The 18,825-nt window shown below is 50.1% G+C and overlaps 2 protein-coding genes across 6 annotated transcripts in view; one reads left to right on the top strand and one right to left on the bottom strand.

Annotated features, from left to right (window-relative positions):
* Positions 1-4,450, bottom strand: part of GRIK5 (glutamate ionotropic receptor kainate type subunit 5) — an 84,717-nt gene extending 80,267 nt beyond the window's left edge. For 3 of the 5 annotated variants that reach the window (XM_039466118.2, XM_074385602.1, XM_074385603.1), the window contains exon 1: positions 186-4,450. The gene's annotated coding sequence lies outside the window, so the exon portion shown is untranslated. The remainder of the gene's footprint in view (positions 1-185) is intronic. The other 2 variants (XM_039466117.2, XM_074385601.1) reach the window with 2 other exon arrangements.
* Positions 4,451-4,757: 307 nt separating this feature from the next.
* ZNF574 (zinc finger protein 574) lies at positions 4,758-10,194 on the top strand. The gene is made up of 2 exons (XM_003943202.4): positions 4,758-4,916; positions 7,229-10,194. The coding sequence occupies exon 2, from the start codon at positions 7,249-7,251 to the stop codon at positions 9,940-9,942; it is 2,694 nt and encodes an 897-aa protein (XP_003943251.2). The 5' UTR covers positions 4,758-4,916; positions 7,229-7,248; the 3' UTR covers positions 9,943-10,194.
* The last annotated feature ends 8,631 nt before the right edge of the window (positions 10,195-18,825 follow it).

The raw sequence follows: 18,825 nt of genomic DNA, 5'->3' as shown, positions 1-18,825 counted from the left end.
GTGGGAGACTCCTTCCCAGGGAACACTCTGCAGCATTTCAGAAGGAGCTGAGCAGGGCAGGGGGATGGAAGAGAGAATCGACACAGATCTTGGAGTGGGGGTGGGTGGTGCATGGTTGGGTGGGGGGTGAAATTTGAGGGGAAGAAACATGACAGTTGGTGCTGAAGGCTGAGCCCGTGACTCACCACCACCCCCGATGCTCGTGATGGGGAAGAGACACTGACACACTCACGTGTGGCCCACAGCACATGTGACCACATGCCTTGAACACAGCTGGCACATGGCAACTCCTGGACCACGCAGCCTAGCATGGGAAGCCCTCTACAAGCTGGCATGTGGGGCATCCTGGACACACATCTGACACATATATCTGACGCTGAAGGACCACCAACTTTACACACACCTCCTTATCCCACTTGGTCAACATCTACACCCAACCCCCAAACACCCACACTCAGCTTCAGTCAGGCTTGAAAGCCCAGACTCACTCACACTTGCCTCTAGGACTTTGCTTATGCAGGACCTCAACACAGAACACCATCCTCTTGTCTAGAGCAGTGGCTCATGCCTGTAAACCCAGCACTTTAGGAGGCCAACGCAGGTGGATCACCTGGGTTCGGGAGTTCAAGACCAGCCGGGACAACATGGCAAAATCCCATCACTACGAAAAATACAAAAATTAGCCAGCCCCGCTGGCATACCCCTTTAGTTCCAGCTAATTGGGAGGGTGAGGCACGAGAATCGCTTGAACCCAGGAGGCGGAGGCTGCTTTAAGCCATGATCACGCCACTGCACTCCAGCCTAGGAGACAGAGCGAGACTCATCTCCAAAAAAAAAAAAAAACCACCATTCACTCAAAATTCAACCTGTCCCTGAAATCCTAGCCAGTCCTGTGCTATCACCTCCAGAAGGACCAGTCCAGGCCTCAGTTTATTCCTGTATCATCTGGAAAGACAGATCTACATAACCCAAATCAAGTCGGGAAGTCCAAGCAAAAGGCCTGAGAAGTCACCCAGATCTACAGATTTTCTTTTCTTTTTGAGGCAGTGTTTCACTCTTGCTGCCCAGGCTGGAGTGCAATGGCGCGATCTTGGCTCACTGCAACCTCCATCTTCCGGGTTCAAGTGATTCTCCTGTCTCAGACTCTCAAGTAGCTGGGATTACAGGCCTGCACCACCACCCCCGGCTAATTTTGTATGTTTAGTAGAGACAGGGTTTCTCCATGCTGGTCAGGCTGGTCTGTAACTCCCGACCTCAGGTGATCTGCCCACCTTGGTCTCCCACAGTGCTGGGATTACAGGCTGAGCCGCCACACCTGGCCTGATCCTCAGATTTTTTCAAGTGGGGAAAAGTAGGTTTCAGCAGGAGGGAGAATCTGCCAAACATCACAGTCTGTCAAAGACTGAGCATGGCTTCCACTAATCTGGTACCTTCCCCAGGTGATTTTGCTCTAAGGCAAACCCAGACTGCTTCAGAGCAGGCCGGGCCTAGCTTTAACTCACTAAGTTTCACCAATTCTTTACTTCTTGCATTCATGCCTTCATGCCTTCAACATGCAACCACTTGAACTTCCCACCTGCGAGGCAGGTGAGCCAGGGGGCCAAGAGTGTAGACCTTGAGGTCAACTCCTGGGTTGGAATCCTGACTCTTCCTAACTATGGGAACTATGACTAGTTACTTCTCTAGGCCTCCAGGTTTTATAAAGTCAGCATGACAGTTTCTCCATCATAGCGTAGTTGAGAGGATTAAACTGAATAATGCACGTAAGCACTGAGCATAATACCTAGCATGTCATAATACACTCAAGAGATATTAGTTATTATTATTAGGTTTCTGGAGATACTGATAAAAATAACAACTGGCCAGGTACAGTGGCTCATACATGTAATCCCACCATTTTAAGAGGCCAAGGCAGGATGGCTTGAGCCCAGAGTTCCAAAGCCAGCCTGGACAACATGGTGGGACCCTATCTCTGAAAAAAAAAAAAAAATGCAGTAGTGGTGGCGGTGGATCATGCCTAGAATCCCAACACTTTGGGAGGCCGAAGTGGGTAACGAGGTCAGGAGTTCAAGACCAGCCTGGTCAAGATGGTGAAACCCCATCTCTACTAAAAATACCAAAAATTAGCCGGGCATGGTGGTGGGAGTCTGTAATCCCAGCTAATCAGGAGGTAGAGGCAGAGAATTGCTCGAACCCAGGAGGCGGAGGTTGCAGTGAACTGAGATCGTGCCACTATACTCCAGCCTGGGCGACGGAGTAAAACTCCATCTAAAAAAAACAAATAAATGAAAAATAAAGCCAGGCGTGGTGGCTCATGCCTATAAATCCCAGCACTTTTGGGAAGTCAAGGTATATGGATCAACTTGAGGCCAAGAGTTCAAGACCAGCCTGGCCAACATGGCAAAAACCCGTGTCTACCAAAAATATTAAAAATTAGCCAGGCATGGCGGTGCATGCCTGTAATCCCAGCTACTCAGGAGGCTGAGAATTGCTTGAGCCTGGGAGGCAGAGGTTGCAGTCAGCTGAAATCAGGCCACCGTACTCCAGCCTGGGTGACAGAGCGACTGCCTTAAAAACTAAAAAAAAAATTACGGGCTAGGGGTGGTGGCTCACACCTGTAATCCCAACACTTTGGGAGGTTAAGTCGGGTGGATCACCTGAGGTCAGGAGTTCCAGACAAGCCCGGCCAACATGGCAAAACCCTGTCTCCACTAAAAATACAAAAATTAGCCACCCATGGTGGTGTGCAACCGTAGTCCCAGCTACCTGGGAGGCTGAGGCAGGAGAATCGCTTGAACCCAGGAGGCAGAGGTTGCAGTGAGCCGAGCTCGTGCCATTGCACTCCAGCCTGTGTGATGAGCAACAGAGTGGGACCATCTCCAAAAAAATAAATAAATAAATAACTTTTAGATATCCAGGTATCTTTTTTTTTTTTCCAAGAGATAAAAAAGCACTCCAGCTCTTGCTCCCCAGGCTAGAGTGCAATGGCGTGATCTCAGCTCACTGCAACCTCCGCCTCCTGGGTTCAAGTGATTCTCCTGGCTTATCCTCCCAAGTGGCTGGGATTACAGGCACATGCCACCTAACCCAGCTAATTTTTGTATTTTTAGTAGAGACAGGGTTTCACCATGTTGGCTGGCTGGTCTCGAACTCCTGACCACAGGTGATCCACCTGCCTCGGCCTCCCAAAGTATTGGGATTACAGGCGTGAGCCACTGTGCCCAGCTAAAATATCTTTTACTCTGTGCCTCAAAACCACCATGAGATGGGCTATTAGCCCCATTTCACAGATGAGAAACTTAGGCACAGGACAGTTAACTTCTACTAGAACCCGGATTCCAATCCGGGAATCTGTTTTAACTATACAGGCCTGGTGTTAGGGAATTTAATCCACGAGAAAGGACATCTAGAGACCAAATGGCCATAGCAAAACTGATGAATGGCATCAGGTAGGTAAATAAATAATCCAACTCTGAGACTCAGTTTCCTCATCCGGAAACTGAAACTCCTCTGTGCTTGGGTTCAGGGAGTAGGTTTGGAAATCTTTTTTTTGCTTTTAGATGGAGTCTCGCTCTGTCGCCCAGGCTTGAGCGTACTGGCGCGATTTCTGCTCACTGCGACCTCGGCCTCCTAGGTGCAATCAAATCTCGGGCCTCGGCCTCCACAGTTCCCGGGATTACAAGCACACGCCAACGCCCAGCTAATTTTTTGTATTTTTAGTGAAGACAGTGGTTTCACCATGTTGGCCAGGTGGGTCTTGAACACCTGACCTCAAGTGATCCACCCGCCTCAGCCTCCCAAAGTGCTGGAATTACAAGCGTGAGCCACCGCGCCCTGCCTGGAAACTTTTTACTGGGGCAACTCCCACCCAAGACCGAGCGTCGCAGGAACAAGGTGAGTAGGAATGGCCAGAGCCCTTGGAGACATGGACTTTAAGGGTCAGAGTCACCCCGGAAGAAGGCGCTACCTGCTCACTTCCTTCAGGATCTCACCCCGATTGTCCTTCAGGTCCTCTACCCGCCACGTTCCCTGTTTCTTCCAATGAAATTGCCTGTCCCTGCTGCTCCTTTTTCTCCATATCCCCGCTCTCCTTGTTTCCCCTCTGACATTTCTCCTCTCTCCACCTCCCAAAAGTCCCCTCGGTCTTTTCCCTGTTTCTTCCTGTTGCCTTCATTATTATCCTCCATTTAATAAAGTGAGTCTAGAGTCTTGGTTTCCTTTTCTCCCTCCATGTGACTGGTGCTGTAGTTTGCCCTCTTGCCATCGCGGTGAGTGGTTTCACTTTCTCCCTCTGACCCTCGGGGAAACCACAGACGCTCCCGTGCCTCCAATCCGCCGCTCCAACCCCCCAGGGTGCCAAGCGCCTCAATTTCCCAGCCTCTCCTTTTCCCTCTACCTGACCCCAACGCTGACTCCCTCACGGCATCCCCAAGATGGCGCCTGCGGCGGCGCTCCGCCGCTGACGTCATCGCGCTACCCTTCGCTCAGAGGTCTCTTCTGGAGCCGTCGGAGGCGGAGTCGAGGAGGAGGAGGAGCATCCTCTAGGGAGGATTAAAGGGGCGGGTACTATCCATCCGAGGGCCGACCGGTGAGGGAACGTCGCTAAAGGATTGGTTGGGCGCTGCGGGGGGAATCTCGACGCTCTTCACTATTGGCTCAAACCCCAGAGACATAAATGTCGATTGGCCGAACGGAAGGGCCCAAGCGGACGATGATTGGTTGCGTCCGGCCGTCCGCACGGCGGCCGAGGAAGAAGGTGGGAGGGGCGTTGCTGAGGGTAGCTGAGGGTGAGAGTGAGGCTGCGGAGCAGGCGAGAGGCGACGGCGAGAGCTAGAGCGGGCGCAGCGCTAGGGTGGCCGTGCAAGGGGATCCGTGGCCCGCGCCCGGGCCCGGGGCGGGCGAGACGGCGGAGGCAGGTGAGTGCTAGCGGGCGCGCGGAGGCTGGCCGGGCTGCCCTCCCTGCCGCCGCGGCCTCCTGTCGCCAGTCCGCCTGCGCACTGAGGGCTTGAGGGAGCGCGCGCCGGGCAGTTAGGGCGGAGCGGCACCAACCGCCGACCGGGCGCGCGGGCCGGGCCGGGCCGGGGCGGCGGGTGGGGAAGGAGAGTGGAGTCGCATGCGGGGCTGAGTGAGGAGGAGCGGGGTTCGGGTTGGGGCCTTGGCGGGACACCTGGGCGGGAAGGGGAGGCCTCAGAGCTGCCTCAGTAGGGCTCCGCAGCTCCCCAAGGTTTAGGGTAAAAGGACTTGGTGGCGTGTTAAGTCCAGGACGAAGGGGCTGGGCCGGTTAGACGGTACTGGTTTGCCCGATGCTTAGCGTGTGAGAAAGATAATTAAGTTAACCAAGGGGGGAAATAGTTCTTCCTGGAAAGAATTGGGGCGGTGAGAGGGGTCTTGGTGTTAAAAGGTATTAGGAGATATATACCCCAAGGGAGCGCTTTAGAGCTGAGAAGGAGTCCAGTTGTAACGGATAAGGTTAAATTAATGTGAAGAAACCTTAAACCAATGTGGGTACATTGGGTATACGGGATGTATTTACCATCGGGAGGTTGGGTACCCTTGGAATGCGTGGAGAGGGGTCTCTGTACAAAGAAGGATTATGTGTATATTAAAAGGGTGTCTGGGTGTCCCTGGAATGAGCTAGGGAAGGTAGTCTTTTATAAGTCCAGGTAATTAGGCCAAGGTGAAGATGGGATTTGGTTATTGGAAGGAGAGGAAGTAAAGTGGGAGAGATCTGTTGTGGAATTCCTGGAATGAGACTGAGATGTTAGGTTGCTAAGACGTTGGGGGTCTGAGTACCCCTAGAGTAGTAGGCTGGTGAGAGGGGTTTGAGTGTGAGGAAGAGGGGTCTGCTGGATTAGGGTGGTGATAAGGGTTCTGTATGAGAATAGGATATCCCCTAAAGGGGATTTGGGCACCGAGAGGGGTGAGTGTAAAGGAACTTAAGGCATTGTGAAGGATGGTCTGGATATCCCTGGAATGGGTTAGAGTGTGTGTGGATCTTTACGAAAAGAAGAGGAGTTATGTTGCTAGGAAGAGGAGGGTCTGAGCATCCCTAGAATGGGTGAGGTTGAGTTGGGTCTTTTAGCAAATTAAAAAAGATTAGGTTAATAATGTGAAGGAGGATCTGGATATTCCTTGGATGGATTAGGGTGGGCCTGTTGGCAGGAGGTTAATAGGTTGATATGAAGTGAGGGTATGGATGTCCCTGAATGAGTGGCTGTGTATGAACAGGAAGGTTTTAAATCAATGGGAAGAGGGGATCTGGGTATCCCAGTGGGGATTAGAATTGTCAGTTTGGTCTTGGTACAAAGAAGAGGTGATGAATGTAAAGAGTGGATAGATAGCCTGGAGACAGGAGTTAGGGTGGTGGGAGGTTCTAGGTCTGAAGCAAGGAGTAGGCGTTTGTGAAAATGGGTCTGGGTATTTTGGATACGGGGTTGCGGTTGTAGGAGAAGGCCTTGATTTGTAGAGGAGGTTAAGTAATTAAACAAGGCTGGGTGTCATGAAGTGGTTAAGGTGGGCAAAGTCTGGGTGTGGAGATGGGTTAGGGCAGTGTGAGAAAATTTGATTGCCAGGAAGGGATAGTTTGATGTGAGGAATTTGGGCACCCGAGGAAGAGTTAGTGGGTAGTGGGGTTTGTGTGTAAAGCGGAGGGTTGGCACCGTGTACAGTGCTGAAAGTGGAGTGGTGGGGCATTGGCAGTTTGAGTGGTCTGGGTATAAAAAGAAGTCTGAGAACCTGGGAGAAGGAGTGGAGCCCATGGGAGGGGTGTTGCTGGGAGAAACAGGTGGGAAAGGCCTATATGAGTTTTCATTTGGGTACCTTGGAGAGGAATGGGATGACGCGAGTTGCCAAGAAAAGGAGTCAGTGGAAGGCGGTTTAAGTGGAGGTTCCAGTGTGCTGGGCCAAGCTGTGGGACCCACTGAGAGGTGTGGGAGATGAGGGGACTGGATGGGTGACAAGGATCTGGTGGGTGGGGTTTGATGCAAGTTGATTCAGAGGTGAGACTGGGTAGATTCCTGGGGAAGGGATTGTCTGGAAGATTTTGTGTTTGGTGTTTATTAGGTTGAAGGGAGGAAGGATTATTAGGAGAGAGGGAGGCAGAATTTTAAAAATCAAAGGAAGAAGTTAGGGAGAAGTAGATCTAAGGTATTGGGGGTGGAGAATGATAAAGGGAAGAGCTGAGGAATCAGTGACCTAACTGGTTTGTCCCCATTGTTCCTTCTTCCAGCCCAGGGCCTTGCTGCCGCCATGACTGAGGAGTCAGAAGAGACAGTCCTGTACATTGAGCACCGCTATGTCTGCTCTGAGTGCAACCAGCTTTATGGATCCCTGGAAGAGGTGCTCATGCACCAAAACTCCCATGTGCCCCAGCAGCACTTTGAGCTGGTGGGCGTGGCTGACCCTGGAGTCACTGTGGCCACGGAGGCAGCCTCAGGCACAGGCCTCTATCAGACCCTTGTGCAGGAGAGCCAGTACCAGTGCCTGGAGTGTGGTCAACTGCTGATGTCACCCAGCCAGCTCCTGGAGCACCAGGAGCTGCATCTGAAGATGATGGCACCCCAGGAGGCACTGCCACCTGAGCCACCACCCAAGGCACCACCCTTGAGCTCCAGCACCATCCACTACGAGTGTGTGGATTGCAAGGCTCTTTTTGCCAGCCAGGAGCTCTGGCTGAACCACCGGCAGACACACCTCCGGGCCACACCCACCAAGGCTCCTGCCCCTGTTGTCCTGGGGTCCCCAGTTGTTCTAGGGCCTCCCATGGGCCAGGCCCGCGTGGCTGTGGAGCACTCATACCGCAAAGCAGAAGAAGGTGGGGAAGGGGCGGCTGTCCCATCTGCTGCTGCCACCACCACCACTGAGGTGGTGACTGAGGTGGAGCTGCTCCTCTACAAGTGCTCTGAGTGCTCCCAGCTCTTCCAGCTGCCAGCAGATTTCCTGGAGCATCAGGCCACTCACTTTCCTGCTCCTGTCCCGGAGTCTCAGGAGCCTGCCCTACAGCAGGAGATGCAGGCCTCATCACCTGCGGAGGTGCCTGTGTCTCAGCCTGACCCCTTGCCAGCTTCTGACCACAGTTATGAGCTGCGCAATGGCGAAGCCATTGGGCGGGATCGCCGGGGACGCAGGGCCCGGAGGAACAACAGTGGAGAAGCAGGCGGGGCAGCCACACAGGAGCTCTTCTGCTCAGCCTGTGACCAGCTCTTTCTCTCACCCCACCAGCTACAGCAGCACCTGCGGAGTCATCGGGAGGGTGTCTTTAAGTGCCCCCTGTGCAGTCGTGTCTTCCCTAGCCCTTCCAGTCTGGACCAGCACCTTGGAGACCACAGCAGCGAGTCACACTTCCTGTGCGTAGACTGTGGCCTGGCCTTTGGCACAGAAGCCCTCCTCCTGGCCCACCGGCGAGCCCACACCCCGAATCCTCTGCATTCATGTCCATGTGGAAAGACGTTTGTCAACCTTACCAAGTTCCTTTATCACCGGCGTACTCATGGGGTAGGGGGTGTCCCTCTGCCCACAACACCAGTCCCACCAGAGGAGCCTGTCATTGGTTTCTCTGAGCCAGCTCCAGCAGAGACTGGAGAGCCAGAGGCCCCTGAGCCCCCTGTGTCCGAGGAGACCTCAGCAGGGCCCACTGCCCCAGGCACCTACCGCTGCCTCCTGTGCAGCCGTGAATTTGGAAAGGCCTTGCAGCTGACCCGACACCAACGTTTTGTGCATCGGCTGGAGCGGCGCCATAAATGCAGCATTTGTGGCAAGATGTTCAAAAAGAAGTCTCACGTGCGTAATCACCTGCGTACACACACAGGGGAGCGGCCCTTCCCTTGCCCTGACTGCTCCAAGCCCTTCAACTCGCCTGCCAACCTGGCCCGCCACCGGCTCACACACACAGGAGAGCGGCCTTACCGTTGTGGAGACTGTGGCAAGGCTTTTACGCAAAGCTCCACGCTGAGGCAGCACCGCTTGGTGCATGCCCAGCACTTCCCCTACCGCTGCCAGGAATGTGGGGTGCGTTTTCACCGCCCTTACCGCCTGCTCATGCACCGCTACCATCACACAGGTGAATACCCCTATAAGTGTCGCGAGTGCCCCCGCTCCTTCTTACTGCGCCGGCTGCTGGAGGTGCACCAGCTTGTGGTCCATGCTGGGCGCCAGCCCCACCGCTGCTCATCCTGTGGGGCTGCCTTCCCCTCCTCACTGAGGCTCCGGGAGCACCGCTGTGCAGCTGCTGCTGCCCAGGCCCCACGGCGCTTTGAGTGTGGCACCTGTGGCAAGAAAGTGGGCTCAGCTGCTCGGCTGCAGGCACATGAGGCGGCTCATGCGGCTGCTGGGCCTGGAGAGGTTCTAGCTAAGGAGCCCCCTGCCCCTCGGGCCCCACGGGCCACTCGTGCACCAGTTGCCTCTCCAGCAGCCCTCGGAGGCACTGCTGCGGCATCCCCTGCGGCGCCTGCCCGCCGCCGGGGTCTAGAGTGCAGCGAGTGCAAGAAGCTGTTCAGCACAGAGACATCACTGCAGGTGCACCGGCGCATCCACACAGGTGAGCGGCCGTACCCGTGTCCAGACTGTGGCAAAGCGTTTCGTCAGAGTACCCACCTGAAAGACCACCGGCGCCTGCACACAGGTGAGCGGCCTTTTGCCTGTGAAGTGTGTGGCAAGGCCTTTGCCATCTCCATGCGCCTGGCAGAACATCGCCGCATCCACACAGGCGAACGACCCTACTCCTGCCCTGACTGTGGCAAGAGCTACCGCTCGTTCTCCAACCTGTGGAAGCACCGCAAGACCCATCAGCAGCAGCATCAGGCAGCTGTACGGCAGCAGCTGGCAGAGGCAGAGGCTGCTGTTGGCTTGGCTGTGATGGAGACTGCTGTGGAGGCGCTGCCCCTGGTGGAAGCCATTGAGATCTACCCTCTGGCCGAGGCTGAGGGGGTCCAGATCAGTGGCTAACTCTGCCCGACTTCCTCTTCAGCACCTCCATGCCCTGTTGCTGAAGGCCCTCCAGCATCCCCTTAAGCCTCTGTACATACTGTGTCCCTTCCTCTTCCCATCCCACCACCATGTAAGTTCTAAATTGGATTTATTCTCTCCTGAGGGGGTGCTCTGGGGTCCTTAACACACACAAAGGTGCCCCCAACCTTCCACCTCTTAGCACTGGTTATCCCAAAAATGAAACTGTCAATAAAGACTGTGTTGCCAGCAGTGTACAGAGTGGAATTTAGGAGGCATGAGGCCAGGTACTAGGTCTCACCGCTCATGGCTGCGTCACTAACACCCAGAAGTGGGTCTGGCAGGTAGTAGGGATAGTAGGAGCTTAGTAAACATTTGCTGGGCTGAAGAGAACGACCTGGTGTTCATGGGCATGGCTCTCAGAGCAGGGCCTTCACTTTACTGCTAGATGGAGGTAGCATGGCTCTCTTGCCACTAGAGGTCCCATATCCCTTTGGAAAAGCTCAAGGGTGTTTTCTGCTGGTGGCAGGAACTTTTTTAGAGAAATCAGATTCTTACACCCCATCCCCGACTCCTGTCCTGATGTGGGCCTTGTCTCCCAAGGCTGTCTGATTTTCTCACTGATCCCCAAGGGCAAATGCAGGTAGGCATGATCTTGGGCTGTGGAACTAAAGGAGATTCTGAATAATATGTGTCTGGGCATAGGAGGCTTCATGAGGGATGGTGACTTGAATCCCCTTGGAGTTGGATTGTTGGCTGGCTGGCCAGTGTTTGAACATTAGTCTCAAGTACTATATAACTTTGAGTAATAGTCTCACTGATTATGTGAGAACATTTTGCAGGAAAGGAATCTGCAGTCAAAAGCATTGAGATGACTTGCCCAGGTTAGAATTTAAGCCTGATTTCATTTGGTTTAATCACCACTCTGCTGCCTTCTGCATACTTTGGGGAAGGTGGTGGAAACAAGATGGAAGTGTGTGACTGGTGGGATGCTAGGCTGCTGTGCTAGCCTTGCCTCAGGCCCCCTCTCCCCAAAGATTATTCCAGATGCTTCTGTTGGAAAGAACTTTTCTTTTTTTGAGACTGAGTCTTGCTGTGTCACCCAGAATGGAGTGCAATAGCATGATCTCGGCTCACTGAAACTTTCACCTCGTGGGTTTAAGTGATTCTCCTGCCTCAGCCTCCCAAGTAGCTGGAATTGCAGGCATGTGCCACCACACCCAGCTAATTTTTGTATTTTTAGTAGAGGTGGGGTTTCACTATGTTGGCCAGGCTGGCCTCAAACTCCTGACTTCAGGTGATCTGCCCACCTCAGTCTCCCAAAGTGTTAAGGTTACAGGCATGAGCCACGACACCTGGCCTGAAAGAACTCTTTTTCTCTAAGACAGTCTCACTCTGTTGCCTAGGCTGGAGTGCAATGGCACGTTCTCAGCTCACTGCAACCTCCGCCTCCTGGGTTCAAGCAATTCTCTTGCCTCAGCCTCAGGTAGCTGGGATTACAGGCATGCACCACCATGCCTAGCTAATTTTTTTGTAGTTTTAGTAGAAACAGAGTTTTCACCATGTTGGTCGAGCTAGTCTTGAACGCCTGACCTCAAGTGATCCACCTGCTTTGGCCTCCCAAAGGGCTGGAATTACAGGCATGAGCCACCAAGCCTGGCTGGAAAGAACTCTTAACCAGAACTTCAGTAAGTAAGAGATAATAGGGAAGCTATTTGTATTGAAACTCAGGGAAAGGGAGGCCTGAGACTTTCTCACTTGTCTTCTCCAGTACTTTTTTTTTTTTTGAGACAGTCTCACTGGAGTACAAGGTCAGTGTCACAAACATGGTTCACTGCAGCCTTGCCCTTCCCAGCCCCTGATCTTCCCATCTCAGCTAGGACTACCAGCACTGCCCAGCTAATTTTTGTATTATTGTAGAGACAGTCTCACCATGTTGCTCAGGCCAGTCTCCAACTTCTAGACCCAAAGGCTCCACCCAAAGTGCTGAGATTACAGGTGTGAGCCATAGCACCTAGCCTTCCCTATTCCACTCCTTTCAGGCCCTTAACATTCTGTGAGTGCTAGGACTCTAGGGCATCATTTGAAAGTCTAGTTCAGCCTGTTGCTCAGATGAGAAGGCCAGAAGTCGGGTCTCCTAACTCCACTTTTTTACTGCATTGTGCTTTTAATCATTAAAAAAAACAACAACAAACAAACAAACAAAAAAAAACACTTGAGGTCCTAACAGATATGAAGAGCAAATCTTAAGTGTTGTTTCCCACCTGAGTGTGCAGATCATGGCCACCATCTTTTAACAACTGCACACCCTGCAGAAAGGACTAGAGCCATCTTGACCCAGCATGCCAGGTAAAGTCATTCCTAAACCTTCCCCTCAAGAGCTGTAACATCATGAAAGTAATGAAATAAGTGTTCAGAACAAATGCAAAACCATAAAGATCAGGCTGAATCAAGAAAAGGGATGGAATGAAGGAGAAAAACCTGATGATGCTTGCTAGCTACAAGATAAAGAGGCTCTCAGCAGGAAAGAATGGTTCTGTGATGGTGTCTGGTCATCCTTCCTCCATTCTCTTTTGCAGCTTCAGTTTGACTCCTACCCTGAGAAGAGTTTGTGCAAACACATTTATGAACAAGTTTAGGGAGTTCTTTGTTCACCATCATCCTGGTGAAACTTCCATGGTCCTCAGTTGAGCCATGGTCCTAAAAAAGATATCACTTATTACTTTTTGGATGCTGGTGTTCCGGTTGGACAGGCAAAGGTTCCCAAATGCTGATGTGCGTTAGGAAATTCCCCTTGAGGCTTAGATCCAGCAAGCACGTGTGGGGTGATACCCAGGAACCTGCATTATATACACACCAATTCTGATGAAACTGAGGCTTGCATTGCTTGTTTTTAGTTGGGCAAGCCAAGTAGTCAAGGCAACAAGAACACTGGTTCCCTGGTGCCCAATGTTTTTGGGTGTTTTTTTTTTGTTTGTTTGTTTTGTTTTGTTTTGTTTTTTTATAGAGGGTTTCACCATGATGGTCAGGCTGCTCTCGAAATCCTGACCTCAGGAGGTCCTCCTGCCTCAGCCTCCCAAAGTGCTGGGACCACAGGCGTGAGCCACCATGCCCGGCCTTGGGTTTATTTTTTTAAATAGTTACATTTTATTAGAAAAGATTAATATCAAGGATGGTGATTGCTTCATTACATCATCTTCATAGTATAAGAAAAATAGAGTGGAAAAAAAAGTAAAGGAAAGGAACATAAAGCTTGCTAGCCTTAGCATTCACCTCTACACCATATCATGTGGGAAGATTGTGGTAACACATCTATAAACGTTTAAGAAAAAAAATATTGTGACCAAAGAATTGGGGACACTGCAGATGCACATGTGAAAAATGGAAGAAAATTAGGTGTCCAAATAAAGAGATTAAAATTTGGGAAAATTTGAGAATATAAATAAGCACTAAAATAATTTATGATAGTGTAGCCATGGTTAAAAATATATATATATATATTTTTTTTTGAGACACGGTCTCTATTGCCCAGGCTGTAGTGCGGTGGGGCAATTTTTGCTCACTGCAACCTGTACCTCTCGGGGTCAAGAGATTCTCCTGTCTCAGCCTCCCTAAGTATCTGGGATTACTGGTGCCTGCCACCACACCCAGCTAATTTTTGTATTTTTAGTAGAGACAGGGTTTCCCCATGTTGGTCAGGCTGGTCTTTAACTCCTGACCTCAGGTGATCCACCAGCCTCAGCCTCCCAAAGTGCTGGGATTACAGGCATGAACCACCACGCCCAGCCTGAAACAAAATAAATTCTAATAATTGTTCTTGTAAAAGAAATGACATAAGATTTAAAAGTTTAATGTATTAGGGTTCTGTTTATACAAAAAAATACATAACCAGTAGGTTATGTGCGTGTATGTGTATGTATATATCTTACCTGTTATATGTATATAAATTAAATGATATAGTAAATATTGATATACGTATATGTAAAGATACGTATTTTTTTAATAGAAGTTTGTTTCACTCTTTGTAGACGTATGTAAACATACATTTTTATATGTTTTGGACGCTTAGGACAGAGCTCCAGCACACTGTCTTTAATAAATGACAAATATAAAAGACAGTGTACTGGAGCTCCACATCCTGTTTATATATACTTCAACCTGTCATCTACCACCTACATTAGGTATTTCTCCTAATGCTATCCCTCCCTAGCCCCCGACCCTCTGACAGGCCCCAGTGTGTGATGTTCCCTTCCTTGAGTCCATGTGTTTTCGTTGTTCAACTCCCACTTAGGAGTGAGAACATTCGGTGTTTGGTTTTCTGTTCCTGTGTTAGGTTTTATTTTTATTTTTCTTTTTTTCTTTTTTTTTTTTTGAGACGGAGTTTCGCTCTTGTTGCCCAGGCTGGAGTGCAATGGCGCGATCTCGGCTCACCGCAACCTCCGCCTCCTGGGCTCAGACAATTCTCCTGCCTCAGCCTCCTAAGTAGCTGGGATTACAGGCACGTGCCACCATGCCCAGCTAGTTTTTTGTTATTTTTAGTAGAGACGGGGTTTCACCATGTTGACCAGAATGGTCTCGATCTCTCGACCTCGTGATCCACCCGCCTCGGCCTCCCAAAGTGCTGGGATTACAGGCTTGAGCCACCGCGCCCGGCTCTATTTTTTTTTTAATAAAAAGACAGGGTTTCACCATGTTGGTCATGCTGGTCTTGTACTCCCGACCTCAGGTGATCGGCCTCCAAAGTGTTTGGATTACAGGCGTGAACCAGCACGCCCGGCCAGGTTTTATTTTTCTTTCTCTCTCTTTTTTTTTTTTTTTTTTTTTTTTTTTTTTGAGACAGAGTCTTGCTCTGTTGCCCAAGCTGGAATGCGGTGGCACAATCTTGGCTCACTACAAACTGCCCACCCTGGGTTCAAGTGATTCTCCTGCCTCAGGCTCCTGAATAGCTGGGATTACTGGCACCTGCCACCACACCCAGCTAATTTTTGTATTTTTAGTAGAGACAGGGTTTCACCTTGTTGGTCAGGCTGGTCTTGAACGCCTGACCTCAGGTGATCCACCAGCCTCGGCCTCCCAAAGTGCTGGGATTACAGGCATGAGCCACCACACCCAGCCTAAAACAAAATAAATTCTAAGTTGTTGTTGTAAAAGAAATGACATAAGACGTCATTTGCCAAATGACAAGATGGGTTTCACCATATTGACCAGGCTGACTTTGAACTCCTGACCTCGTGATCTGCCCACCTCAGCCTCCCAAAGTGCTGGGATTACAGGCGTAAGCCACTACACCTGGCCCATGTTTGGGGTCTTGCTATGTAGAGACCAGGCTGGTCTCAAACTTCCTGGCCTCAAGGGATCCTCCCATCTTGGCCTCTCAAAGTGCTGGGATTAGAGACGTGAACCATGACACCTGGCCTGTTTTGTTTTGTTTTTTATTTTTTAGAGTCACGCTGTGTCACCCAGGCTAGAATCCAGTGGCACAATCACAGCTCACTGCATCCTCAACCTCCTGGGCTCAAGTGATCCTCCTGCCTCATCCTCCAAGTAGCTGGATCCACAGGCAAGCGCCACCGCATCTGGCTAATTTATTTTGTAGAGATGGGGTCTTGAGTTCTGTGTGGTTCTGACTGTGCCACCCTGAAGATAGGCCTGGACCAAATGATCTTCTTCAATGTACTATTCTGACACTCCACCCCTGCTGACTTGTTTTGAGAGTTGAGGTGCTTTGCTTTCTTTCAGTCTTGCCAAAACACTGCAATGCTAACACTTTTCGTCTTACTAAATATGAAACATATCTCTCTCTCTATTCCTTTTTCCTGTACCTCGACTCCCACAGCCCTCACTATCGAATTTGCAGGATTCCAGCACCTCTGTACCCAGCATACATTAGAGGATGGAACAGTGTTGAGGAAACTCAACAGCTTTTTTTCTTTTCTTTTCTTTTTTCCTGAGACAGAGTCTTACTCTGTCACCCAGGCTGGAGTGCAGTGTGGCATGATCTCGGCTCACTGAAACCTCTACCTGCCAGGTTCAAGTGATTCTTGGGCCTCAGCTGACTGAGTAGCTGGGATTACAGGCATACACCACCATGCCTGGCTAATTTTCATATTTTTAGTAGAGATGGGACTTCACCATGTTGGCCAGGCTAGTCTTGAACTCCTGGCCTCAAGTGATCTGCCCATCTTTGCCTCCCAAAGTGCTGGGATTACAGGTGTGAGCCACTGCACCCAGCCTTGCAGTACATTTTAATTAATACCACTTCTGATTTTCAGCATTGAGGTCTTAGGGATCAGTCCATGGCCTGATGGCCTGCAGAAGCTGTTGCTACTGCCAAGATGGGTACAATAATTTGAGAAAGAGTTGCTATTGCTCTAAAAAGGAAGAGGGTTGGTGTATACATTGTACCACCAGAATACTTCAAAATCAACTCTGGTTGGTTGGTTGGAGACAGGGTCTCACTCTGTCACCTAGACTGGAGTGCAGTGGTGCTATCATAGCTCACTGCAGCCTTGGCCTCCCAGGCTCAAGAGATCTTCCCACCTCAGCCTCCCAAGTAGCTGGGACCACAGATGCACACCATGCCCAGTTAATTTTGCTCAATTTTTGTAGAGACGCGGTCTCACTGTGTTGCCCAGGCTGGTGTCAAACTCCTGGGCTCAAGGGTTCTTCCTGCATTGGCCTCCTAAATGCTAGGATTACAGGCATGAGCCACTGCACATGGCCTCATTTTATTTTTTTAGTGATGTGAAAAAATGACATATAACTCTTCTGTTAATTTATTTGACTATCTACGAGGCTGAAACTTTTTAATGTGTTAATTGAAACTCTGGTTTTAAACAGTCTCTCTTGTCCTCTGGCAAAGCATCCAGGGATGGAGATGCATAGATACTTGCTGGTTTCCTGGCTTTCTCATAGTAGTCATTTATTGAAGATAGTGTGCTGGAGCTCCATCCTAAGCACTTTACTTAGACCATCATCCTACAACCTTGTGAGGTAGATACTGTCCCTAATTTACAGATGAGGACACAGACGCTCATATATTGAAGGTCATATATTTATAAAATGGCAGGACTGAGATTTGAATTCAGAAATGTGAATTCATCCTGAATTTAAAGACTTGCTTCTTTGATTGGTGAGAACATTTGTGCAGGTTTTACTTCCAAACATTCACTCTTTTTTTAAATTTAATTTAAAAAATTTTTATTTATTTATTTTTGAGACAAGGTCTCTCTCTGTTACACAGACTGGAGTGCAGTGGCACGATCACCATTCATTGCAGCCTCAACATCCCACGCTCAAGTGATCCTCCCACCTCAGTCTCCCAAGTAGCTAGGACTAGACTACAGGCACGCAACACCATGCCCCACTGAGTTTTTGGGGCTTTTTGAGAGAAGAGTTCTCACTATGTTGCCCAGACTATGAGCATTCAGAAGTAAAACCCAGCATACAGATCTCCAACCCCATACCCGGATTTCTTTACCACTCTTCCCAGGACAGACAGGAGACCAAGGGAGAGCAGGCATCATTTCTCTCTGTACAGTTTTTAATTTTTTATTTTTTGATGTTTTTTGTTCAGATGAATGACACACTCAAGTTACAAAAATGGGGCCTTAAAAGAAGCACATTGTACAATGAACAAGCAGATTGGAGTTAAGAACACTGAAACGCTAACCCGCTACCACGAGAAGAGACAGGGAGTGGGTACAGGAAGGGAAGGAAGGGGCTACCAACACAGGGGTCAGACAGAACTGAAAGAGAGGCAAACTTGGTGAGGATAGAGGAAAGGCAGGTCTCCTCCGGGGCTGATTTCTGGATGCCGCTTTTTGGGCACCCTTGCCTTGTACTTGCCACCCCCTCCAACTCCACTCACCCCCATTCTGTCTGACCTGGTTATTCTGGGAGGTGAGAGACACCCACACCAAAATGGGCTGAGCCAATCAGGTCTTTACAAGGTAGGGTGGTCACCTAGTTCAGCCCTGGATTTGGAAGGTGAGGGTGGCAGCAGTGGGACAAGAGGCCAGAAAGGAGCTGATCAAAGTTCAGGCCCCTGCTCTTCCCAAAGGCTTCTTGCCCTTTCCCCACCCCACCATGATCCAAAGGCCCTCTACGAGTTGTTGAGAGAGACCCCCAGTCACCCTGCAATTATATAAATAAATAAATACTGAGCCCCTGGGTTTGGGGGACAGGTTGGGGGAGGGGCATCAAGGATAGAAGACGGGAAAAAGGAACAGGAGGGAGGCAGAGGGAAGAGGTCACAGACAAAGTAAATAGTCGTCTCCGTCCCAGCAATACTTCTCTGGATTTTTCTCTCCTTTTCTTGTTTGTTTAACAAGGAGCTAACAATTCAAGGACAAATACTTAAAAATATACATTATTCTTTCTTTGTTTCCGCCTTTGTCATCGTCGTCTTGCTTTGGAGACTGCTGAGGTCAAAGTTTAAACCGCATGAAGGACCTGCGGCTTGGAGTTTTTGTGTGTGTTTTCTTTTTTTAATTTTTATTTTTAAATTTTTTTCACTTTTTTTTTCCAACGTATAAAAAGGTAGCGGAGTTGTCTGTGGGTTTTTTTTTTTTTTTTTTTTTTTAATGGTTAAATCTTTGGTTTGTTTCTTTTTTCTCTTGGAGGCCTTTATCTCTCGCACTTGCCTTTCCCACTCAGAGACCAGTGGGGGCCCGCGTGTCTCAATCTTGCTGTCTGTCTCACTCTCTCTCTCACTCAGGTCCCCCTACCCTGGGCTAGAGGAAGAGAGAAGCACCCTGGGATTCGGGTGGGTTAGAAAAACTAGTCGGGTCAAGAGTTCACCCTGACTTGGCTAGTTCCTTGCCAAATCTCCCCAGGGCTTGGAGAGCCTGTCAAGGCCTTCTCCAGGGAGGAGATGGGTGG

The sequence above is a fragment of the Saimiri boliviensis genome, chromosome 14 (genome assembly GCF_048565385.1).
Source record: "Saimiri boliviensis isolate mSaiBol1 chromosome 14, mSaiBol1.pri, whole genome shotgun sequence".
Taxonomy (NCBI): domain Eukaryota; kingdom Metazoa; phylum Chordata; class Mammalia; order Primates; family Cebidae; genus Saimiri; species Saimiri boliviensis.
Note: the sequence above shows the minus strand (reverse complement) of the source record. Positions and strands in the feature narration are given on the sequence as shown.